The sequence below is a fragment of the Penicillium expansum genome (assembly GCF_000769745.1).
Source record: "Penicillium expansum strain MD-8 chromosome Unknown contig302, whole genome shotgun sequence".
Classification (NCBI taxonomy): domain Eukaryota; kingdom Fungi; phylum Ascomycota; class Eurotiomycetes; order Eurotiales; family Aspergillaceae; genus Penicillium; species Penicillium expansum.
In genome coordinates, this window is record NW_015971363.1 from 1 (window position 1) to 23932 (window position 23932).

General features: G+C 48.1%; 8 protein-coding genes across 8 annotated transcripts; 3 read left to right on the forward strand and 5 right to left on the reverse strand.

The window, feature by feature from the left end:
- Positions 1 to 611: 611 nt before the first annotated feature.
- On the reverse strand, positions 612 to 1984 carry PEX2_089370 (Cyclin, N-terminal; the record flags this gene model as incomplete). The annotated part of the gene is made up of 2 exons (XM_016746207.1): positions 612 to 1709; positions 1772 to 1984. 2 exons carry the CDS (start codon positions 1982 to 1984, stop codon positions 612 to 614), a joined length of 1311 nt encoding a protein of 436 aa, XP_016597227.1.
- Positions 1985 to 2101: 117 nt separating this feature from the next.
- Positions 2102 to 2905, reverse strand: PEX2_089380 (uncharacterized protein; the record flags this gene model as incomplete). The annotated part of the gene is made up of 5 exons (XM_016746208.1): positions 2102 to 2253; positions 2448 to 2510; positions 2552 to 2628; positions 2689 to 2733; positions 2871 to 2905. The coding sequence occupies 5 exons, from the start codon at positions 2903 to 2905 to the stop codon at positions 2102 to 2104; spliced, it is 372 nt and encodes a 123-aa protein (XP_016597228.1).
- A 7654-nt stretch (positions 2906 to 10559) lies between these two features.
- PEX2_089390 (uncharacterized protein) lies at positions 10560 to 10721 on the reverse strand (the record flags this gene model as incomplete). The annotated part of the gene is made up of 1 exon (XM_016746209.1): positions 10560 to 10721. One exon carries the CDS (start codon positions 10719 to 10721, stop codon positions 10560 to 10562), a length of 162 nt encoding a protein of 53 aa, XP_016597229.1.
- Positions 10722 to 10825: 104 nt separating this feature from the next.
- Positions 10826 to 12273, reverse strand: PEX2_089400 (uncharacterized protein; the record flags this gene model as incomplete). The annotated part of the gene is made up of 4 exons (XM_016746210.1): positions 10826 to 10977; positions 11119 to 11332; positions 11388 to 11504; positions 12127 to 12273. The coding sequence occupies 4 exons, from the start codon at positions 12271 to 12273 to the stop codon at positions 10826 to 10828; spliced, it is 630 nt and encodes a 209-aa protein (XP_016597230.1).
- An 8-nt stretch (positions 12274 to 12281) lies between these two features.
- Positions 12282 to 15178, forward strand: ura7 (small subunit rRNA maturation protein UTP4; the record flags this gene model as incomplete). Its single annotated transcript, XM_016746211.1, has 2 exons — positions 12282 to 13335; positions 13401 to 15178. The coding sequence occupies 2 exons, from the start codon at positions 12282 to 12284 to the stop codon at positions 15176 to 15178; spliced, it is 2832 nt and encodes a 943-aa protein (XP_016597231.1).
- An 857-nt stretch (positions 15179 to 16035) lies between these two features.
- PEX2_089420 (Alcohol dehydrogenase superfamily, zinc-type) lies at positions 16036 to 18648 on the forward strand (the record flags this gene model as incomplete). The annotated part of the gene is made up of 9 exons (XM_016746212.1): positions 16036 to 16134; positions 16221 to 16447; positions 16737 to 16766; positions 17257 to 17406; positions 17479 to 17625; positions 17697 to 17793; positions 17853 to 18317; positions 18369 to 18490; positions 18546 to 18648. 9 exons carry the CDS (start codon positions 16036 to 16038, stop codon positions 18646 to 18648), a joined length of 1440 nt encoding a protein of 479 aa, XP_016597232.1.
- Positions 18649 to 19258: 610 nt separating this feature from the next.
- PEX2_089430 (KH domain-containing protein) lies at positions 19259 to 20492 on the forward strand (the record flags this gene model as incomplete). Its single annotated transcript, XM_016746213.1, has 2 exons — positions 19259 to 19652; positions 19792 to 20492. 2 exons carry the CDS (start codon positions 19259 to 19261, stop codon positions 20490 to 20492), a joined length of 1095 nt encoding a protein of 364 aa, XP_016597233.1.
- Positions 20493 to 21772: 1280 nt separating this feature from the next.
- On the reverse strand, positions 21773 to 23634 carry PEX2_089440 (fungal specific transcription factor domain-containing protein; the record flags this gene model as incomplete). Its single annotated transcript, XM_016746214.1, has 4 exons — positions 21773 to 22447; positions 22509 to 22659; positions 22989 to 23564; positions 23621 to 23634. 4 exons carry the CDS (start codon positions 23632 to 23634, stop codon positions 21773 to 21775), a joined length of 1416 nt encoding a protein of 471 aa, XP_016597234.1.
- Between the last annotated feature and the right edge of the window lie 298 nt (positions 23635 to 23932).

Sequence of the window (23932 nt, forward strand, 5' to 3'; positions counted from 1 at the left end):
GGGGGAATTTTCGAGGGCGAAGGCGTGGGGGTTGGGGGCGCGATTGGGAAGGCAGCTATACTGCAAAGGATCGTGTATGGTAAGGGGGTGGGGATATCAAAAACGCAGCACCGATTGGCGCGCAGAAATACAAGGTGTCAAGGGTGCGTGGTATTCCTTGACAGATAGAAGAGAAGTTAATATGACGAGGGGAGTTGAAAACAGCAAAATGTATTCTTGAAACAAATAAATCAACATGGCTCGCGCTCGCAATGCTAGATGGTTAAATCAAGTGCAACTGATGACCCAAGACTAATGGGTATAGGGAGCAAATGGGTATGCAATTTTTGGAACAGGAAGTGAAGGGCTGGTCTCGACTCTGATTCCGCGGAACCAGAGCCGAATGCAAAGCGTAAAGGACGAAAGTGGATGCAGTGGAGTTCGGGGGATATGGCACAGGTCGACAGCTGGTGTGGCGCATTGAGTATTAAGATGAGATATCGAGGTGAATCAATGCGGAATCGGATGCTCCTTGGAGTCATTCTATGAAGATGAGAGAAATGAAATGAAGTGCTGGAAATATACGCAATGACCAAAGATCATTTGGACTGCTGTTCGTTCCGTCGTTTCTTTTACATCCCACCCTGATAGGTCTGGCTGATACCCATGTGGGTAGGTGCCAGAGGGAACTGCTGGAGCGCTGCTTGCTGAGCCATGTACATGGCCTCCTGCTGTTGCTGGTATGCTTCGCTGTTCATGTATTGCATCTCAGTGGATGGTGCGGGGGAAGGGGAACAGCCATGGTGGACAGTGGGCATTCCGCGGGTCATATCGTGATTCGCCATTTGTGCATGGGCATGCACAAGCGCCTCGTTGTCCGGTGTGATGGGAGGGGTGAGGTAGCCATGAGGAATAGCTGTCAACTGCTGAGACTTCTGAGGGGTAGCAAGACCAATCTCCCCATTGTACGGCTTGGACTCAATAGGAGTCTCGACCGGAGGGGTGCAACGGGCGTAGGTTGCCAACGAAGCCTGACGGTTGAGGAAGTGTTCCATGACCTTCGATACCCGAGAGTAGTGAGCGGAAGCGTACTTGCGGGCGACCACGGTGGAGGGCTGGTGCAACTGTTGAGACAAGGCAACAAGGGTCATCGAGTCATATTGCGATGACCAATGCGTGTGACGGGGCTGCGGTCGGTTAAGAATGCAGCGCGACAGTGCAAGAGCGGCACGAGCAAGCTCAGATGACAGCTTGGCGACAAAGTCCCGGTGGAACAAGGCAATCTCCAGGATGTATAGAGCCATGTGTTCCACCTCGGGGTCGTAAGGATCATCTAAAACAGCATGCTGCAAGAAAGCATCCACAGTCGGGTGTCCAATGGACCAGCCAAGAGTTTGAAGGACATGCCATTCCATTTGGGTGAACATATCGTCGTCGTAAAGAGAGCAGCACATCGACTTCAACTCCTTGATAGTGGGAACACGGTCCTTCTTGTCATTGTACTTGGCCGCGATGAGCAGAGCTGCACAGCCAACCAGTTGATAGTGGCGCTTGTAGACCACACGCTTGGAGCAGTATCGGTCCAAAAGGTTGATCGCCAAGAACAAGGTAGATGGCAAAAGCTGGAACGCAGTGTGGGCCTCGATCAAGAAGTCAAGAAGGTATGGTCGCATGAACCACTGGATCTCGGTTTGGATATCAATGGACTCGACGTCGGGTAGGGTTTGGGTCTATGCGATGGTTAGGTTAGCAACGTGGAACTTTGGAAATAAATGTATCCGGTCAAACTCACATCCATTTCCAACATGTGGCTCAGGACATCCTCCCGAAGCTGCTCACTTGTGAGATTAGACAGCTCATCCGCCATAACATATTGACGCTCACGAGCCACCTGCTTGTCATGCTCCTGCTTCGCCTGCCGTTCTTGCCGAATGCGACTTTCCATGCCGTATTCTTCTTCCACAAAAAAGGTGGGGCAAGGACGGTAGTTGCGATGATAATCCATGGTTGCGGAAGTACTTGGATCGACCGAAGTATGAAGCACAAGTTGATGTATGAGCTTGGTTTGCCGAGTTTCAATGAAAGGAAGCCTGAAGAACGGGTCTATCAGGCAACGACGGAATTAAGAGAGTGACAGTCGTGGTATTAGTGTATTGGAAGAATGAACGACGGAAGAGTTGTAACGATTAATGAATGGATCAGCGTGAAGCAATAGTTCGAATGCTGGGAAAAGGAGACCGGGAGATCCGAGGAGGAAGTCTTCGAAAGGTAAGGCTGAAAGGAATTAGTATTAGCGGAGGCCGGTGTAAAAAGAAAGAATTAAAAGATTGTAACGTCCGAGTGACGGGAAAGCAAGAGAGCGTGAGAGAGGAAAAGCATAAAAGCACGACGAGGTAGAATGTAGAGATGTATGGTGATATTCATCCAAGAGACAGGAAGGGTCATCACTCCTTCGGAGAAATACTAACCCAGAAAAGAGCCTTCGGGCAGAGGGCACAATGCAACCCTTACCGTGACGGCAAGACTGGCATCTAGGCAGGAATGATCCGGTGAATAGGATTCTGTTGGATACCAACGAAGAGATGAGTACGAGTCAACGTCTTCACCCCTAGGCTAGTGTTGCGGAATGTGGAGTGAAGGAGAATAACCCTATGAAGGGGGTCACAATCATCAGGGGGATGTCTTGGTAACGGGATGTTTAGAACTCACACTTCACGAATTAACGAGTTGAATGAACAAGGCTCAGTAAAGAGACTGATAAGAGTTTCTTAGATGGAAGAAGTGCTAGTGATTCAAGAATGAAGTCCACGTTGGGAGACAAGTGGGTTTATATCAAAGATCCAAATGAACAAGTTCTAGAATAGGCAACAATGTCAGTCATATTCGTTCACAGTGCATTTGCAGCAGTCAACGATCCCAAGAACATTGTCAATCAACAATTGACGCCAGTTAACAATTAAGTGCAATGAGGTATGTGGTGCCGCAGCCTGATCGTCGCCCCAGCATCCGGCATGTCCAGTAAGAGTATAGGATTTTCATCAACCCCTGAAATATTCCCACGCCGGGAGATATAGAAGCAGTCAGAAGACCTGGTTGGACCCTGGCGAGACATTGCATGTCAAGCAGAAAGATATGCATTCCACAATTGTATTTGAGAATATAATTTCCCGCCTGCATGGACGGCAACCCTCATCGCTCAATAAACCATTATCTCCATATCTGACTCTCGCCGTGTGTTGTTTCGAGTGGGAAATGATGCAAAATCGGAGGTATATGAGGGTGGGGCTGTTGGATGCTTGGACATGGCCTTGAGACCATATCATGATTATGCTTGGTGGGCCAATTTTTCATGCACGATGGAAAGGAATTTTTTTTTCGTGTGGAAATTTATTCAATCTCTTGGCTCATGTTGAGAAATTTCGAGTATCCGTTGCTCGTCTATCCATTGGGGCGTTCCGACCTTGACACCATGCACACCTCAAAGCACAAAAAAAAAGGAATTTCTTACTTACCCAAGTTTTGAAGCTCAATGTCAATCTGATACCGAAAACGAATTCGTATCAACAAAAAGTCAACCTGAATGGGTTTCCTACGCTGTCGCTCGTCTAACCGGCAGGAGCTGGAACAGGAGGGTCCAAATCGTCAAAGTCCGAGGATCAGGGAGGCACCGGGCGGACAAGGACGAGGGATCGCCGTTTGAGTTAACAAACGTCGAATTGGAAGATCAAGTGCGAAGGTAAAATCGACTTGACTTGAGTGCTAGTGCAGCGGGCTGAATGAGATTGCGTCGACTGGAATGTCGTCGAACCGTAACTCAGCCAGTAGACCAGACTCTAGGGTCTCCGCAAGATTGGCAGGGGGGAGGGGGAAAAAAGGGGAAGAGAAAAGGGTATGAAGAAGAGAAGGAGAGAGGTACAAGGAGGAGGGTTTTGACTTTCTCTCTCCAGGCGGGTGTGGGAAGAGAAGGAAGGAAAAGGAAGAGGTTAAGAAGCTGAGAAGACACGGAGATACAGAGCTGGTTGTATGGTAATCCACGAGACACAGAGTGGAGGCTGAAGGTTAACCGTACAGCGTACAGCGTACTCCGTACAGTAAATTTCCAATTTACAGTTTCCATAATTTACAATGTAATCCCCAGGGGATCGGTAATTTTGATAGGTAACTAGGGCTTCTCTGCAAGGACATAAGACAGGAGTTGAAACCTGCAAAAACGGCTTGAAACTGTAGTTACGATTTCGAACTTGGGAGGTTTCAAACCTGGGAACAGGTACAGGCACAGATACAGGTACACGGACAGAGATACCAAATTAGGATATTCAGAGAATATTCAGAGAATATACACTGTTTAACTATTGAATAAACCAAAATTACTTCAATTACTCGAGCATCAATATTCTAGATTCTACATACTCCATAGTTTTTCCAGAAATCCGATGTGTCCTGCATATAACTTTTGAAACTCGAATATTGCGTTTTCAACCGTATGCCGCGACCCAGTCATTTTTCCCGAACTAGTAATTTGAAGGAGTTTCTTCGACGGTGGAGAGATCTCCGTCGCTACCGAGACAATTCAACCTTTTCAACCCATTTCCTACATTTTCATCTCAATACATTTTTGAATAGATTAGACATAGAATTCTCCGAAATTCTATCACTGCATTTTCCTATTCTAAAAGACAAATAAAGAAATAAAATAACAACATAATCGGGGCCCAAAACGACAGTTCCGGCCCCGAAAAAAAAAAGCTCCTGATCGACAAGTATTAAAGGCCTATCCTCAGCCATTGTTGGCTCGTCATCCAGCACCTTGGTTACTAGTGCTGCAATGGGCTGGGGTGGCTCTGCCTCTTACTCCGTACGAAAGCCTCCGATACGGTCGCGCGTCCCAGGGTCTCCTGCAACCTGCACTGACTGGTCCAGAAGCCTGGGATTGCCCTGTTGACTTCATCTCGCGTGTTTCCCCATTCGCGTACTCCGTACTCCGTACCTCAGCTGGGCTTTTCTAAATCGATAACCCGAGCCTCCTTTGTCTTGGATCTCACTTCTGCGAGTCCATGTGGGGATATTTCCAAGGTTCGGTTTCCGGTCGCAAAAGCAGGTTCTCCGTAATTGGGCCTCCACGTTTCCCAAATCTTCTCTTTTCGAATTTAATTAATCCATTCCTGTTTTGATTCACTCGTATGTAATTTAGTTTTCTTGTACAAAGTACAACTCATCCCTACGGCACCTGCCGCCTGTGACACCACTGGAGATGCACTTGATTTGTCCCCAGCTTCTCGACCCGAGATAAGGTTTGTAGACGTCTCGACTCATCAGGATTGACTGGTTTAGCCGTGAGAATGCCACTCTTTACTGGACGCGTAAATTCTCCAGGTTAATCTCTGCGAATCATATGCCTGTTGCTCTCCACAATTGCGACTCGGAGATTTTAACTATCTCCCCTTACTTCATCCCCTTACAATAGACAAGTTCAATGAGAGCGCTCTGTAAGGCCCCTCAGGGATTAACCTCAGTCACTCAATTGATCGCATATCCACAGAGAAATATCGATCATCATGCGACTCGGCCGTTTCTCAATGACATGTACAGGAAGTAAACGGATACAATTGATCGGTCTATACGACCCCGGAAAACGGAGTAATGCAGCTTGATATACGACAGCGCATAAGGGTCTACATCCAGCACTGAGTAGTGGATCCGTACGTTTCACTTGCTTAATTTGTTCAAAGAATGCAGCTCGAATCATTCGTTGGCGCTTTTCATTGAAACCGGGGATGACAGTTGCCGAAGCAATGATCTCCCTATCGACAACGGAGTTTTCCCGCCTCGTGCAAGACTAACAGGGAAAGAAAGGGGGCAATAGATAAGCGATGGCCATTAAAGGGTGCTGTCGGGACTGTACAACGTAGCAAAGCAAGGGACTCTCAAATGAGAAATCTGAATGATAGACACGGCTAATATGCAGAAGCAGATCACAAACACACTTGGTCTGCAAATCTAGATTCTTGTTGGAAATTCGCATCTCATAGCATGCCAGGGACTTTTGTTGTATCATACCAGTTAAATTAATCGCCAAGGCTTTGATCATAATAAAGTGTAATCTAGATGATTGCATGAAGTACCTCTTCATTCTGAATAATATGTCAGCTGCATAAGAGGAACACGCCTAGGCCTCATACCTGTGGACGCCTTTTACCTTGATGGAGTCTGGCACCATGTATCGCGTCAATCAAGTTCAGATACCCCTATTCAAACACTCTCATTTTAGGCAAATGCCTACTTATGTACTTGTGGAAACCGGGATTCTACTCCGTAGTTAATTTGCATATATTATCCATGTCAGTGGATGGCACTATGTACCTCATTTTGTATACTACTGTTGCCTACTTAGGTAGTTCGCCCCAAAATGGCGGGGATGACCTGTACTACCCAGCAAAAAGCAATAATATCAAAGAACATTGGGATTCTGTCTCACCCACCTAGGTACAAAGTACTCCGTACTCCGTCAGGTCTCATAAATTATCTTAGAAAGGCAAACTAGAAGAAACTATTGGACTAAAACGATCATCGTATGTTGTAAAGGAAAAAGGGGCTCCGTCGATAGACTAGGCCCATGCAGCAATTACGTGGTCGCAATGGGGCACATCCCACTGCAGCCGCGCACAGTCTCAGGATCAAACTAGCACTTACTTAGTCAGTAAAAGGTACTCTACATGTGTCCACTGAGCTTGCCCGGATGGCTTGGAAACTAGTACCTGACCGATGTGCTTCCGATGCGCCCAGCCGGCGCAGTACTGTACCTTCTGAAAAGGGGAAGATGAGCCTTGCAAATCGGCATTTCGGTGTTGCCATTTTTGTCTCCTGACTCGTGTCTCGCCCCATGTTTCAAGTACCGACAGCATGAAGCAGTCTAGGGGATAAGGGTAAGGTTAAAGCGCGCGCATATGGCGATGGGCATAATTTGAGTCTGGATCTGGCCTGACACGTCTATTGGCCCCGGACGCTGTAGCTTCCCGTAGCGGATAAGTTGCAATTTGATCTATTTTTGGGTGTGAGCTTGAACCTCTTAGCTATTTTAAACACAGACATTTTGCTTAACATGGTTCTTTAGATAGGGAATTGCATGATAGAAGCGCTTGAGTAAATCTAAGGGGTCTTTGATCCTTGTTTGCCAAGTGATTGGTAAGTAAAGCCTCGTTGGCAAACACCTAGCAATACAAGTCAAGTCTTCAAGGAGGTGTTCACTTGTCTATGCATGCGAAAAACTTAAATAACCTGACATCGGTTGGTTTACCCGGTTGCTGCAAGATCTCGCCCGGATGGGGCGCGGTATATAGATGTGGTTTCCCTTGCTTGTGACCCTGCAAATCAAGAGACAGTAATATAACCCTTCGATTTCCCTCCACGTTGCTTATTTCACTTGCAGCCTTTGATGTGTATATTTCTTTCTGCAAGGGGAGGATCCTTCCGCTATACATATTGTATTTACTACTCCGTACACAGGGAGTTCATTGGCTTAATCAGAAGGCGTCAAGCCATCATCTCAGATTTCCGCTTCCAATGTAGATCAATGCTCTTTCGCAGACATTACTCGTTTGTTAGAGAGCGGTGTGGACTGGATATTAGATATCTCATCAAATCATGTACCAGTTACATGTTCTGCATCAAACATTATCACTGGCAACTGATGTGTACAACATAGGGTGGTTATTTCCAAGTGGATACTATGCGCCTTTTATACACACAATACAAGCACTATCTAATCCATACTTGATATCCCATATCGATACATTCCATACTCCGTACAGAGTATTTAGAGACCAATTCCCGAGACTTGCAGTAGTCTACACAAAACACCCTAGTATTATACAGCCCACAGAAAAACCTAGCAAAGAACCCGATAAAAACGTAAGTGTGGGATCCGATCTTTTTTTTTTCTCGCCTCGCAGATGGATCCGTTCCCAAATTAATGCCCTCCGACATCACACGCCCGCTGAACCATGGAATTCTCGCAAATTCCGAGTACGCAGTACCCGTGGACGTAACCAAAACTCCACCTTTAACAACGGTTATCCCAGGCCCGTGCCGGGATATATCAACCATGGTACTATTAGGAAAAGATCGAAATCTCCACCGTTTTTTTTCTTTCCTGTTCACCGTCCGGCGTCCATTGCAACGTGGTTCCAATATACGTTTACATAGGTTGTATGTGCAAGCTCATGTTCTCTTCCGCCCCGCCATGTTCGATGGTTTCCCGCTCCACCGTCCTTCTAGATGTGAAAAGAAGAAGTGGCGGGGTTGTGGCTGTTGTCGGACAGTGCGGATACCGTACGCACAAAGAGGTTGAACTTTGTGGCTCTGTTCTCGTTTTTAGTGGCTATAATCGTTTATCGCTGTATTTGCTAGGCAACTAAACTTGGATGTTTAAATACTGTTTAGATAGATCTTAAGCTATTATTGTATCGAAACCGGATTTCTGTTCGGACATTGAAATATATTGAATCACGGAGACTCTTCGGGGACGTATGTTGTAGCGAAATCCCACATACATATTTATTTCCGTATGTATCGGGCAAAAAATTGCATTCTTGACCGGTGAAAAATTGATGTTTCGTGGCCCCTCTGCGGGGAGTTATATAAATGTCACAAAGGGTTTTTGAGTGTTTAGTGGAGCCTGCGCAGGTTTTTCTTCTTCTTAATCCTTAAGCTGGAGGAGTTTTCTGGGTAGTTGACGAGGTGCATGAAGTTCATATGAAAGGTTCGTAAATACTGCAACCCTGCAACTAGTACTCCGTATAAAGCAGTGCCTCGGATTTACGTACACCTAATTTCCGAATATTGAAATTACCTCCGTAGGATAGTCATTCGCGTGCTTCCGTGGGATTTTCACTTCTAGACACATTGATACGAACAAGCATTCTCAAGGCAGCCGTGAATCAGTTTGACCTCGCATTTTACATATGTAATCTCGAAGCTCCACCGCGAATAAGGGCGATGCTAATTATTATCAACCACGCGGACCGGATCGGAGATTCGAGACAATCCCTTTTAGGAATGGTTCAGCACACACAGCTTGACTGGGGCAGCGGAGGCTCAATCCATGGTTAGGCTGTTTTTTTCACTCCCCTATTCCCCGCCCCTTTTCTTTAGCTTTCTTTCAATTCAATTTGAAATCGCCACAATGTCTCTTATAATCAGGCCATATTTAGAGACAAGGACCACAGGATAGCATTGAATGCTCTCAGATTGATTCAATTGGCCCAATTAAGTTATTCTATTTCATATCTCTCTAGCAAGAGTTCTTCCAGATAGCAAATGTAATTGGAGCTGCATGGCTGTTCATTACGTCGCTAAACCTGACGGGGCTTAGGGCATAAAACGGAGTGGAGAATACCCGTAGTGTAAGGAAAGAAAAAAGATCCACTTTGAAGCTTTACAATTTCAATGTACCGGTTACTGTACAACATACTCATACAAACGTACCTCTAAGTCTGTCCGAAAGAGGATAAATTGATTTTGCACGCCTTGTACCGAGTACTTTACACGGTAACTGAATGCGAACCTTTTGAACTCAACCCTATGGAACGCTTATGAAACAACTTCCTGCACAAGAATACGAATTACTCTTTTAGTACAACATACCTTAGTGGTACTCGGCATAGTTTAGTCTATGCCGTCATTTCTAGGCTCGCGTCCCACACTTCCTACTTTCTGTATTGCGCGTTCGCTTTAGAGTGCAATCTACTCCGTACCAAAGTTTGTGCAACAAAGAGTACAATCAATTGCAGTTCTCCGTCAATATATCTCAAAACGAGGGAATGGTTTGATTTTCCTTCTACAGTGGGCCTGGAAGAGGCACATGCAGTCGGCCGCTCGGTCACCTTTTAACGAGACAATTTGCTTTCCATCTTGGCGCGAATCCCAGCAAACTCTCGTGCTCATCACTTTGGACTTCGGATTGTCATTATTGTTTATGTTGCCGATCCGGTACCTTTTTTTATCCGAGGCAAATCCAAGCACTGGGCTCCAGGCTAGATGCGCTCGGTCTTACTAAGTAGGGTCCAATGGGGAAGGTGCGATGGAAGCTAAATTAGGACCAATCGTGAACTACGACATAAGTTCACTAGCCCTGTCTATGACCTCGCCATCTCCGGTGCAGCAGCACGCGATTTCACGAGGCGCAATTAGGGGCTACCGGCTTGACAAATAATATCATTCATGTCGCCTAGGTGCAATGTACAACACACAACGGAGTAACTATCGGCTCTGCCGAAGAGTTCCACCGTAGACGGGATGTCCTCAAAGATCGCGGTCCATCTCAGCTGGATACAATACGCATATGTGGATCTAGCTTGCACCAGCCTCTTATGAAAATAGAGCAAGCACAAACACACGGGATACAATCTAATTGAGTTCGATGAGCCGGGGTTGCGGCAATTCCCTCCAAGCCAACCAAAAGTCCGGAGGATAACCGGATCAAAGGTTACTTTGTACCAAAAAAACAACACGAACGTGATCAACCAAATCAATGAAATGACAGGACAAGTGTATGTTCCCTGATATCAGCAAACCTAAGTAAACTATCGATCCAATGCGCCCGAAGCTGGGTCCGAGCCCATGCTGACAGGGGTGTCGCCAATAGCCACCCCCGCAGCTGTTGCCTGTAACCAAGTGGAATCCCGCCATGCAACCCGCACAATGAAGGCTATTTTTCCTTGAAATCGAATATTTCGTGACGGCATGGAAATAAAACACACTCGAGATTGCGCAAGACTCAGGGTTCATTTGAACTGCTTCATCAGGCCCCCCGCAGCAGATGTCATACACCGGCCTGACCGAGTTTGCCTTATCCGTATTTTGATTCGAGATCGTCCAATGACGATGTGCCAATCCATCTCAGCCTCCCCTGTCTTTTAGCTCGTTCATACTCATCCAGTGATATGTTGTCATAGCGATTAGATGTGGGGTTTCTATTGCAGAGCCAAGTATCACCATGGCCTATCAGAGTGTTTATGTGCAAGTATCCCAGGAGTCCGATACATAAGCAAGCATAACGGGTTGCTCTCAAATCAGCCACAACGGACTATGACAAGCTAAAAGATGATGGTTGCTTCTGACGTGGCAGCCTGTCGATGGAACCGTCTCTCTCTACGGAGTACTCTTTGTCGAGAGAGATACTGATAGGGGTCTGTCGCACCCATTCGCAATTGCATGTTACTATTGGTTGCAGTCTGCCTTGCTCGTGGCTCAATTTGTCTACTTGCGCTGACATATTCAGCTGAGCCTGCATTTTTGGTGCAGATTTCCCGCTGGCTCCCTTACATCTGGCATGGTAATGTCCATATACAATGGTCTCGAAGAGCACAATGCAGTTCATGCCACGCCACTGAAATTTAAAACTGGGCTACAGCCCGAATGTTTACTTTACACTGAGGAAACTTGCTCGGGTATCCAATGGTGCCGCTGCACACCCCTGATCTAGACTGCAACACGACCAAGTCAGTTTCTTGATCAGTAATTGCTTCCTCATCAATATGTGGGTGGATCATGGATGGTAGAGTCATTGACCGCTTGTTATCGGTTGGTCAATTTGCGATTCACTCATTTCTTTCTGTGACGGTGAGCTGCAATAGGGAATTTGAAGATATCCCACAACGTTCGTGGTGTTGCACAAATATTACGTTCGAAAACTCCTTTATTTTGCTGGGCAAGTAAGGCGCATTGGATATATAGTGGCTGTTATCTATGTACCATTTAAATTAACGACCACACTGTGTCAATATGGTCCTGTGCAAGCGTATACTTCAACATGAATCAGAGGCCTTGACATGTACCTAGGTGCTCATCGGCGTCAGGAGACACTCGCATTTCAACTGAGACATCGAAGCAACTAAGGCCACATCCAACTGACGGAAAAATCCATGGCCACAGAGATATACCATCGTTATTGTTTGCTCTTCTCATGGATGTTCTTGTGTCTATTGTGGCCTGATTCGTAAGGCACTATGATATTCGATGCTCCACACGTGATTTCGGGGAAACATACCCGACTAGTCAAGATATTCCGGCCGCTAAAAATTATCTACAGAAAAAAAAAGCGGCAGCGCAACAGTCGCAAGGAAAGCTTTGGCACCACGTTATAATCACCCCTTTGTGTTTAAGAGATGACTGTCTAAAGGCTGGTTTTACAGCCTGAGCTGAATTATTTCTGAATTGATCTTCAGCACCCCCATTTCTGATTTGCACACCCTTCAAAACCATCCGAAACGAGCTCTCTGGCTTCGAAGCCCACATCTTCAATCATGGATATCCACCGTTGCCGTTTCGTTTCTTACAACCCACAGGCGATCAATGCACTTGCATTCTCGCATCCCCCGTCAGCAGACCTAGCTGGACGTGGCGTACCCACCCTCCGACTCGCGATCGGTCGAGCGAACGGTGATATTGAAATATGGAACCCGATGCGCGGCGCCTGGTTCCAGGAGACTGTTATGCGTGGAGGCAAGGATAGAAGCATCGAAGGACTTGCATGGACCCTGGATCCCCAGGAGGATGGGCCCGATGGCACCAAATTACCGGGAAAGTTGCGTCTGTTTAGCATTGGATACTCCACGGCCGTCACCGAATGGGATCTTGAGAATGGCCGTCCGCTGCGCCACTCTAGTGGAAACTATGGAGAGATCTGGTGTCTTGCTGCGCAGCCTCGCTGGCAGGCGACCAAGGGCAAAGATGGAAAGGTGCTTCCTCCCGCCGAGGGCGAGTACACGGGTCAGCACCTCGCCGCAGGATGTGCGGATGGGTCAATTGTCATCTTGTCCACTGCCGATAATGAGCTTAAATTTTTGCGTCTGATGCGTCCCTCAACGAAAAGAGCGCGCGTCCTGAGCGTTACCTTCCAGAACCGCAACACCATCGTCGCAGGTTATGCTGATAGTTCTATCCGTCTCTTTGATATTCGCACCGGTCAGATGCTGCGCACAATCTCTCTGGGCAAAGGACCCACTGGTGGCCCGAAAGAATTGTTGGTTTGGTCGGTAAAATGTCTGCCAGATGGCACGATCGTTTCCGGTGACTCGGCTGGTGAAATTCGGTTCTGGGATGCAAAGAACTATTCCCTTGTTCAACGGATACAGGGCCATCTTGCCGATACTCTTGATATCGCAGTGAGTGCCAACGGAGACACTGTTGTCAGTGGTGGTGCCGACCAGAGGACGGTAGTCTACCGCAAGAAGGAGGGAGAGAAGGGCGACAAGAAGGGTCGCTGGGCTGAGATCATGCATCGCCGCTACCACACCCACGACGTCAAGACATTCGCTGTCTACGAGACAAAGGATATCAGTATCGCTGTGTCTGGAGGTATGTTAACCTTGGCCCACCATGGATTTGAGGTGTTCTAGCCATGCTAACTGTTTCGTTCAAAGGTCCCGACGCAACACCGATCGTTCTTCCCCTTCGTGAATTCGGAAAGGAACACCACCGCAAGCTTTCGAGTCTCCCGCAGATTCCTCAGCTCACCTCCTCGCCATCGTCTCGTTTGGTTATGAGTTTCTGGGACAGAGAAGTGAGCTTGTGGCGTGTGTCTCGAGGCCCTGCTTCTTTGCACGAGAACATTGATGGTCAACGGCACAGACTTGTTGGTAAGGTTCTTATCCAGGGTGAGGAAAACATCTCATCGGCGATGCTGTCCTCGGATGGCAAGACGCTCGCTGTTGCGACTATTTCCGAGGTCAAGCTCTTTTCTCTCCGCCGGAGAAAGGGTGATGAGAAGGGCGCTCTGCGCATCCAGAAGATTGACGTACCCAAGGCGCTTTCCGATGAAGGTGCTCGCCTTGTGACCATTTCCTCCGACGGCCGATGGCTTTCAATTGTTCGCCCCAACAGCGACATTTACATGGCAAGAATCCAGCCAGCCTCCGCATCTAATGAGAAGCCTCAGGTGGTGCCACAGTTCGCAAAGCTCAAGAGAGCCACACGTCATGTCCGACACGAAAAGGCATCTCACGGAACATTGGGTGACTACGAGCGAACGATACGATCTGTGGTATTTTCAGATGACAGCAAGGTTCTGGCGAGCGGTGATATCTCTGGTTGTGTTGACACCTGGGTGCTGGGCACAGCGACAGGATCCGCAAACAGTGCGATCAAACGTAGCGGAGCCTCGGAGTCTGACGATGATTCATCGGATGATGAGGATGAGGATGTTGTGATTGAGGGCGAGCGCTGGACTACCGCTGCGACCGAATCACCAATCCCTCGCATGAAGTCCGGAATCACTTTGTTGTCCTTCCGTCCCAAGTCTGCCCCCACACAAAAGCTTCTCGCCAATGCCACGCCTCAGTCTGGCGAAGACCGGCTGATGGTTCTCACAAGTGAGCACCAGCTCATCGAATTTGATGCTCGAGATGGTAAACTGTCCGACTGGTCCCGACGCAATCCCAAGGCATACCTCCCCGCAGAGTTCCGAGGCGTGAAGGACCGAGCTATGGGCTGCATGTGGGACCTCTTTGAGGGCCGCGAGCGCCTCTGGCTCTACGGAGCTTCTTGGTTGTGGATGTTCGATCTGCTCCAAGACTTCCCCTCCCCCGAGGAGGCTGAAGCTGGGACCGAAGAGGGCAAGACCGCGGGTCAGCTTGCCAAGGCATCGAAGCGCAAGCGCGAAGCCCTCGACGACGATGAAGACGAGCGGAGGAAACACAACACTGGTGCCGGTGACCGAATTCCCCAGTCACAGATGGATGTCCACTTTGGCACCAAGGTCCGCAAGATCGTTGGCAGTGATGAATCCCAGGGAGAATGGATCTCGTTGGACAAGGAACGTCCCCGTGTCGCAGGCGAAGATGACGAGGCCTACGAGTTCGACGAGACCTTTGCAGCCACCAATGAGACAACCCTCGCCCGTCTACGACGTGGAGATGGAGCTGCGGTCGAAATTGAAATCACACACAAGGGATCAAAGAAGAACGCTGGCGATACCCCGAAGAAGCAGCTGGTGGAGGTTAATGGTGCCTCAGCTCAGCCTACACGTCGGTGGTGGCACACCTATAAATACCGTGATATCCTCGGCATCGTACCTCTCAACACCTTGTCGGATGACGGTTCCGACGACCAGAGCCCGAGTGGGATGCTGGAAGTTGCCGTGGTGGAGCGACCCATGTGGGACGTTGAATTGCCAGGTCGTTACGTGAAGGACTACGAGTGAAGCAGAGAGATGTGAAGGGACTTTCTGTAAAAAAATAGAATGCAGCTGATCCAGACATGTAATTTGGTCATTTGAGCACATTTGGAGGAGCGCATGTTACCGGCGCCTTATGTACAGGGATTCTGAATTGATGATTACCCCAAAAACAATTTGCCTCTAATTAATCCGTAGTGGAGTAGTGGACTCTCGTATATTCCCTGTAATGGATCTACTTTGTAGACATGTCAAGTGAAGTACAAACTCGTGACAAAGGAAGCTCGGGATGTCCTCCAAGGTTTGAGACGATCCAGGACCAGTGCGGGGCCTTAAGAGAGAGTGACTTAAAGCCTCCGAGCTCAGGCTCCCTTGAACTTTGAAACCTCTGTACACCCTGAGATCTTTCTGAAGAGGCCTTCAACCCGCTGCCCTACTGTCTCTGTGAATCCCGAATCTCCTTCCGATCCGCTTATCGGCTTATCGTCTACACGTCAGCTCCAGGGCTGTGAAGTCCGACGACACTTCCTCTCCTCTTTCCATAGACCCTCTACAAGGGCCAGGGATATTTTGCCATAAATCGAGAAACCCTGCATTTGCCAGAACATAAAGTCTCAAAGAAACCCGTTAAGGAGGTCAACAGCAGGACTGCAGCATAGGTCCTCCCAAGTCGAAGCGAGGGCGGGGCCATTCACTCCATATCGAAGAAAGCAGACAAACACTCTGCCCCTTGTCAATAAACGGACCGCATATCCCCCCTCTAGATCCAAGTGTCAGCTCTCAGCTGCTTCGAACTCACCTCTCAGGACCTCGACTGCCATCTCAGATATCCACAGAACCGCATCCTCCGCTTGTCCGGGAATAACCGCATAACTACAGCCACCATGGGCCTCTCATACAACGTCTACTTGACTGCCAATAAGATCTTTGGTTGTAAGGGATGCAAGACTCATTTGGCAGACTTTAATGATATCATGAGTCGGGTACGAGACCTCTCCAAATCCTATTCCTCTTGCACACTTCCTGCTATAAGTATCATGTTGCTGACCCATGACTTTCGACTCCATAGAACTTCCGAGGCCAGCACGGGAAAGCATACCTCTTCAATAAAGTCGTCAACGTCACACAAGGGGAAGCTGTAGAGCGCAGCATGACGACAGGTCGACATATCGTGCGTGACATCGCCTGCAGGCAGTGCAAGGAAACGGTAGGATGGAAGTACGACAAGGCATATGAGAACAGTGAGAAATACAAGGAGGGAAAGTTCATTCTTGAGGAGGAACTATTCTGCGTCGTTTGTTAGTGGGAGGGAGAATACCTTCCACTCGTGCGATGGCCCTCATGTGTGTTGACCTTGATCTTCGATTCATGCACATGACAGGCCGGTTCTCGATTTTATGATAAGGGTTGGATTGCATTTTCTGAGCATTCTTGTATTTTTGTGCTTTTCAAGACTGATTCTTGCTTGTTTTGTTTTCCCTTTCTCAGCTTTGGTGTTTGCGAAAGGCGTCATAAGGAGTATATGCTTTTCTTTGTTCGGGTTCTGTGGGCCCAATGGAACTGGAACTAGCTACGCATTTGCAGAGCAGGACTTGGGTGCCACTCAGCCTTTGCGGTGCGTCTTTGGAATACATTTTGACAGTTCATCTCTCTCCCACATAGCATCCACCATCTATAAGAGTTGATGGCCTGCTTGGAGTATCTGGAATCCCCCTCCCGGAGCTATTCTCTCTATATCTGCAAACACATACATCGTATAGAACTGAACCTTACTGGAAAAGCAGCCATCTCCATCTATATCCTATTTTCGGCGCTTCCAGTGGAGACTAACCAGCCGTAGGTGGGCATCGTGTACCAGCCCCACTAAGTGATTCGCACAGAAGCCCGAGACTGGAGAAATTAGTCAATAGATTTCTTTTTAACCCATTCGGATCCGTCTGGAATCTGATCGTTCGACATTGAGGAAATTCTGCTTGAAATATCCACTATCCTTGTACGGAGTAGGCAATACCAACTCCGACTTCCCCCACCAAACCCCCAAAGTAGGTGTCATACTTCAACTGCCGGATTTCTCCGTAAAAAGATTGAAAATTGACCATCGTCAGGATGACTCCCACTCCCTCAGATTCTGGTATGATGCAGGCGGTCGTGTTTCACGGCCCCTATAAGGTCGCTGTGGAGCAGAGGCCTATTCCCAAGGTGCAGAACCCGGAGGATATTGTAGTCAAGGTGGGATATACTGCGCTTTGTGGAAGGTGAGATCGATCTATGTTGTATACTTATTTTGCGATAAGGATAGTAGTGCTAATTTTCGTAATATTCTATAGTGAGTTGCACATGTTCCGTGGCGTGGAGCCTGCAGGAACAGGATTCGTCATGGGTCATGAGTTTGTGGGCGAGGTCGTTGAGATGGGCAGCGCCGTCAAGACTCTCCAGAAGGGTGACCGGGTTGTCACTGCATTTACTACTTCCTGGTAAGTTGCATGCTCACTGGAAGCTCTTTTTGCATTGAAACTGTACGAACGTTGCGCTGACATCATGATAGCGGCGAATGCTTCTACTGCAAGCAAGGGTGGTCTTCTCGCTGTGATAAGAACAGTCTTTTTGGATGCGACAGCTTGGACGGTGGACAGGCTGAATACGTGGGTTCTCTAAACATACTATGGCTTTTGCTCTGCATGCTGATATTACGACTACACAGGCTCGAATCCCAAATGCTGACGGTTCCGTCATGAAAGCCCCCGAGGGCGTTGACGAGAAGTATCTGGTGCTCATGGGAGATATCTTCCCCACCGGCTGGTTTGCGGCCAACAATGCATTCAAGAACTCAACCCCGGAGCAGATTGCTGAACAGACAGTCGTCCTGATTGGATGTGGACCTGTTGGTCTCTGTGCGCTCATCAATGCTCTAGAGTACAAGCCCAAGCATATCCTGGCAGTTGACTCAGTCCCGTCGAGACTGGAGCTTGCCAAGTCTCTCGGTGCTGAGCCGTGGAATTTCCAGCTCGATCGGGCTGGTCTGGACAAGCGTGTTCAGGAGCTGACAAATGGACGTGGTGCCGATGCTGTCATCGAAGTCGTCGGGTTGAGTCCTGCTTTGCGCACTGGCTTCGAACTTCTGCGGCCTTGGGGAACTCTTAGCAGTGTTGGTGTCCACAATGGAGAGGTAAGTAGATCTGAATTTTGGTTTTAGTATTGTTGCTAATAAGATACTCAGATTCCTTGGGACGGCAATGATGCCTATTCCAAGAACCTCACTGTCCAGATGGGGCGATGCCCTGTTCGGTCTGTTGCTCCTCGAGCTCTTGAGGTGCTCAAGAAGAACCAACATAAGCTTGGGTGAGTGTGGTCATGGCTATATATGACTGATATATTAGTGCTAACCAGTAAATAGCTTCATGACTGATAAGATCATGCCGCTCTCGCAGGCAGTGGAGGGCTATGACCTATTCAACAAGATGCAGGTCCAAAAGGTGATATTCCAGGCTGATCAGTAATGACCAGGTAATATTAAATAGGGGAAAAAGAACAATATAAGAGTAGAAATAAAAAAAAAATATATAGATTAAAGAAAGAATGAGGTCTAAAGAAAAAAGGAAAAAAGAGGCAGATTTTCATACTCGGGTTCTCCGCTTAAAGCAAAACACCCTCATCCACCACTTGGACTTCACTCTTTCACCATTCCCCCCATCTCTCTTCTCCTCACCTTCTTCCCTTTCTTTCTCCCCCTCTCTTCTCCTCGTCCCTTTCTCTCATCAGGTGCTTGTCCTATTCATCTTTCTTCTCCCTCTCTTGATCCGAGATTCTGCCGTTTTCCCCTCCCATCCATTTCTCCACTTCCTATCTCCCTCTTCTGTGAGTCCTCTCTCTTTCTAGCTTGATCTTATTCGGGTTGCCTTATTTGAGAATTCGCGCATAGTTGCGTATCTCATGCGCACCTCTTTCTGCCTCTATTACAAAACTGACCTTTGCCACATTTGAGTGTGAAGTCTCTACCGTCCGCATCTCGCGACCGTACGGTCTTAAAGAAACCCTCTCCCCCGCCATTCACTTGTCCCTTTCAAACCGCTCAACCGCTTCTCCCACTTTCATCGATTACCGACAAAAATGGATTCCACCGAGATTCACCAAACCACTGTCGTGGACGAGCCCATGACCGACAACTTCAACGACAACCTTGCCGATCAGGGTGACCTTGAGGCCCCTCTCAAGACCGAGGAGGAGTATGCTATCGCTGAGTTGACTCTGCGTGCTATTGTTTCCTCTAAGGAAGCTGGTGTCATCATCGGCAAGGCTGGCAAGAACGTTGCCGATCTCCGCGACGAGACCGGTGTCAAGGCCGGTGTGAGCAAGGTAGTTCCTGGTGTTCACGACCGTGTCCTGACGGTTACTGGTCAATTGCGCTCGCTTGCTCGCGCCTATGCGATCGTGGCAAAGGGTCTTTTGGAAGGTGCCCCGCAGATGGGCATGGGTGGCATTGTCTCTAACAATGGGACCCACCGTAAGTGATATCTTTTTTCTTTTCTATCGCCCTCGATATCTTGATTTGGACTCGTTATTCTGTATGGGGAGTTTAAGGAAACCATACAGAGAGTCCGCAAATTCTCATTCAGATCCGAGCTTGTTCTAACTTTCTCCAGCCGTTCGCCTTCTGATCTCCCACAACCAGATGGGTACCATCATTGGACGACAGGGTCTGAAGATCAAGCACATCCAGGATGCATCGGGTGTTCGGATGGTTGCGCAGAAGGAAATGCTCCCCCAGTCCACAGAGCGCATTGTCGAGGTCCAGGGTACCCCCGAGGGCATCGAGAAGGCCATCTGGGAAATCGGCAAGTGTCTTCTTGACGACTGGCAGCGTGGCACCGGTACTGTTCTGTACAACCCCGCCGTGCGCGCTTCTCTCAGCGGCTCGCAGCCCCTCAACAACAACCCCCCGGCTGGAAATGGCTACCAAAGCAACACCAACAGCCGTCAGTATAACCGTACCGGCAACGGCGCCGACTTTAGCGACGGTAGCTACAACCGCCGATCCAACTCCGATGCTGGAAACCGCGGCTACCCCCTGGTTACCGAAGATGGCGAAGAGATCCAGACCCAGAACATCAGCATTCCTGCGGACATGGTTGGATGCATCATCGGCCGGGGCGGAACCAAGATCACAGAGATTCGCCGAAGCTCTGGCGCTCGGATTTCCATCGCCAAGGCTCCTCATGACGAGACCGGCGAGCGCATGTTCACTATCATGGGAAGTGCTCAGGCCAACGAAAAGGCCCTGTACCTTCTCTATGAGAACCTGGAAGCCGAGAAGACTCGCCGCAGCCAGCTTCCCCAGGAGTAAATTCCCCGGGATCACTCCTGGTATGTGTATGTGTGTGCGGATGAGACGGTCCTAGCAGGACTCCTTTGTGTTCTCTGACCTTACGACTTCCTTGGAGACTTGTCGGTCACGATCAGCGGCGGTCATGTGCTAGCGCTTCTTTTATTTCCTTTTTATTCCTCTATTTCATTCCAATTGCTTCAGGTCTTCTTTCTCTCTTGATCTTCTTCGGCTCTTTTTTGAGGTTCTAGCCTCACCACATGTCGCTCTTATTCACAAAAAAGGCAAAAGTTCACTGCGATGCATGGAGGGTACACATGCGTATTAGATACCAAGTCTGTGTGGTCTTCATTGACCAATTGTGCGTTGAATTGAATCGCAACCCGAATGTCTCTCGATCCTAACCCTCAACTTTGTCAATCACAACAGCCTCACACCTCCATCGCCTCCCTCGCTTCCCCACATCCAGCTGAACTGTCACCGTGATGTCCCTAATCCGTCTTTATCCCGATTCCTGAACCACAGACCTCTCCGCCCACCATCCCAGTCTCTACCTCCTCCTTGTCCTCGTTCCACCTTGTATGCCGCCAGCTTGTAGCTGGCGGCGTATATTGATCCTTGTCTTTCCTCTACTCTTATCTCCTCGACTTATGTATCCTGTTCTTGTTCCCTTCCTATCCCTGACTTCCTGCAATGCTACCACCTTTTACCAACCCTACCCTCTCCTTACTGTGGTGTATCTTGACACTTGAAAACGAAATCTCTAAATAATAAAAAAACGCTTCTTGTCTCCTAATAGCCCTTCTTTCATGTGTCTCCTCTTTGCGTAATGCTTTGCCTGTTCTCAAATATGAATATCTGGTGTTGAATATCAATAGGACATTACCATTGTCTGAATCCATGAAATACTCCAGAAAGAAAGTGGTTTCTTATATATCCTCTGCAGATGGACCGTTCGATTTATTGACTACGATATCTTTACGGATGGTTGGTCTGTCCAACTGCTCCATGATAAGACCACTTTAGCTGGTAAGATGCCAGAAATTTATACTCTACTACAATATGTAATCTAAGTGACGGCCCGAGTGGCTCACTGGGCAACTTGATCGCTCTCCCCAATATTTAGGCTGATCGACCCATTCAATTCTATCTCACCTCGCCATTCTTTCAAGTGCTCCGGCGGTAACCGTACTATTGCCTACTAGTTCCTATGAGCGAAGGCTAGGAAATAGCGTATTCTTATATTGCTATAGTAATTTCGTCTAAATTTTTGAACTTCTAGTTCGTCGACGTGACCCTGTCTAAAACCAGCTTCCAAAATCGAAAAAATCATCTATGTCTCCAAGATCCAACCCCCCAGTATTGAACATACCCGCCAACGGCTCCTCGTTAATTTCCGAGTGCTCGGTGTTGCTTATATCAAAACCATTGTCCACGCTCACATAACCATCTTGGCGAAGGCTAAAGGGTTGAGCTTGCCAATGTTGGTCAGCGGACTCCGGAGCAGTCACATTGGGTATATGTGAGGACCGACTACCTTCTGTAGCAGGCTGGGCCGGTAAATCGGGAGTTTGATGGTGCGACTGGTGACTTTGGCTTTCAGGATCATTGAATTCTGTGGTTTGTATCTTGGGTTCGATTGTAGCCCACTCAGTCGTTTCATTCATTGGGGAAGACAATGTCTGACCCGACTGAAGATTCTGATCATTCTCTCCCGCGAGGTCCGATTTATGAAAGCCCCCGTCGGATTGCTTCATAAAGCCAGCAGTCAACGGAAGGAGACTGGGCCTTCTTAAGCGAGAATCGGGCCTCGCTGAAAATACAATCCCTGCGAGCGATGCAGTGTATGAGTCATTAGAAAGGTTGCGATTGTGTTCAGGTCTTTCATTTGAAAGCACATTTGGGGCCTCGGAATCAAAGTTCAGCAACCTGTCGCGAACCTTTTGTAGATCTTCCGGGAGGGTCGAGACCATGGTCTTCGATAAGCGTCAGAAAAGGCGTAGATATACATGGCACGGAAGTAGGCGCTTGACTCACCACGAGTATGACTTTGAACCGACTAGCAGGGTAGCTTTGCTTCGCCAGCTGGTCCAATAGCTTCATCCCAATTGCCAAGCTTTTGAACAAGAAATCTGGTTGGTATGAGCCTCGGGAAGCAATTATAATGTAGAAGAGCGTCACGATGGCACTGCACAGCATGCGTATAGCTGGCCAGTTGCCTCCCCTTAAAAGGCCTCGCTTATACATGTCTTCACATAGTAGTACGATATTTTGGCTAGCCTGGACGCATGCGATGGCATAACAAGACGAGTCTTCACAGGCAAAAGGACTTTGCTCTGGATTCCTGAGCGTGTATTGTAGAGAGGGCCGATAGAGATAGAGATGAACGTAAGCATAAGAAATACAGAGCATATACTGAGCCCTAGAACAGAAAAGATCAGTGACGAGCGGAAAGGTAGCGCTAAGTACTTTTACCTTAGTAGTCTCGGTTCTCTGTAACATGTGCCTAGCAGGTACCCTCGGGGTATGCTATTGGCCCATTTCTTGAGATCATCTTCAGTTTCGCGTACTTTTTCGAGATTTGCAGCGTGTGCTGTCGAATCATGTAGCTGGTCATGGCCCAGGGGCTTAACAGGATACATTTGCCTTGTCACCTTATCTCGAATCATGTGAAGTCGATAGGAGGCATTTGCACCGGAAATATAGCAGATTTCACTTTGTGGCTGCATCGATATATTTCTGCTTGTGATGTAAACATCGTTGGCCTCTCTTGGGAATTCCTGGTCTATATCGCTATCACTCAAAAGCCTTGGCATGCCGCAGCAGGAGCTGACATCATTGACAAGCAGCCATAAAGCCCAAAATAACCTCTTGCTGATTTCTTGAGAGATCAGGTCCTGGTCTGTCTTGAGGGACCGATGAAGGCCCATTCGAACCGCAATTGACAGTGAAGTACAGAGATAGGTGTAACAGGTCGAGCTTCGGTTCGTGGTGAGAAGGAACAGATTCATGAAGACGATGGCTTGAAGAGAGACAAGATCTCGACAATTCGCGATATCCTGCAGTTGCCTGCTTTTGGAAAAATATTCTGAACTGTCGGAATGTAAGTCACCGGTCGAAGGTATCGTGGCACACTTGATAGAACATACCCCTTTGAGATCATTTCGTGGCTCTCTTGATTTTCCGAGTCTGATTCAATGAGCAAACAGCCATAGGCGAGTACTGCGTACAGCAGTGGCAAGAACAGCACCTCCCTTTTGCCATATTCTGATCTGTCAAGGGAATAGACCAAGTTGAAGGAAACATCAAAGCTTGGTCGATGTATGATAGGCAGCAGTATCTGCGCATCCAAGGCTGCATCCACCAGTTTCCTTGCTAATTCTTTCGTGGGCAAAGTGACTTGATCTGATATTCGTCTGTTGGGCTCAAAGAATCCTGACAAGGACATGTCTGGAAGAAGT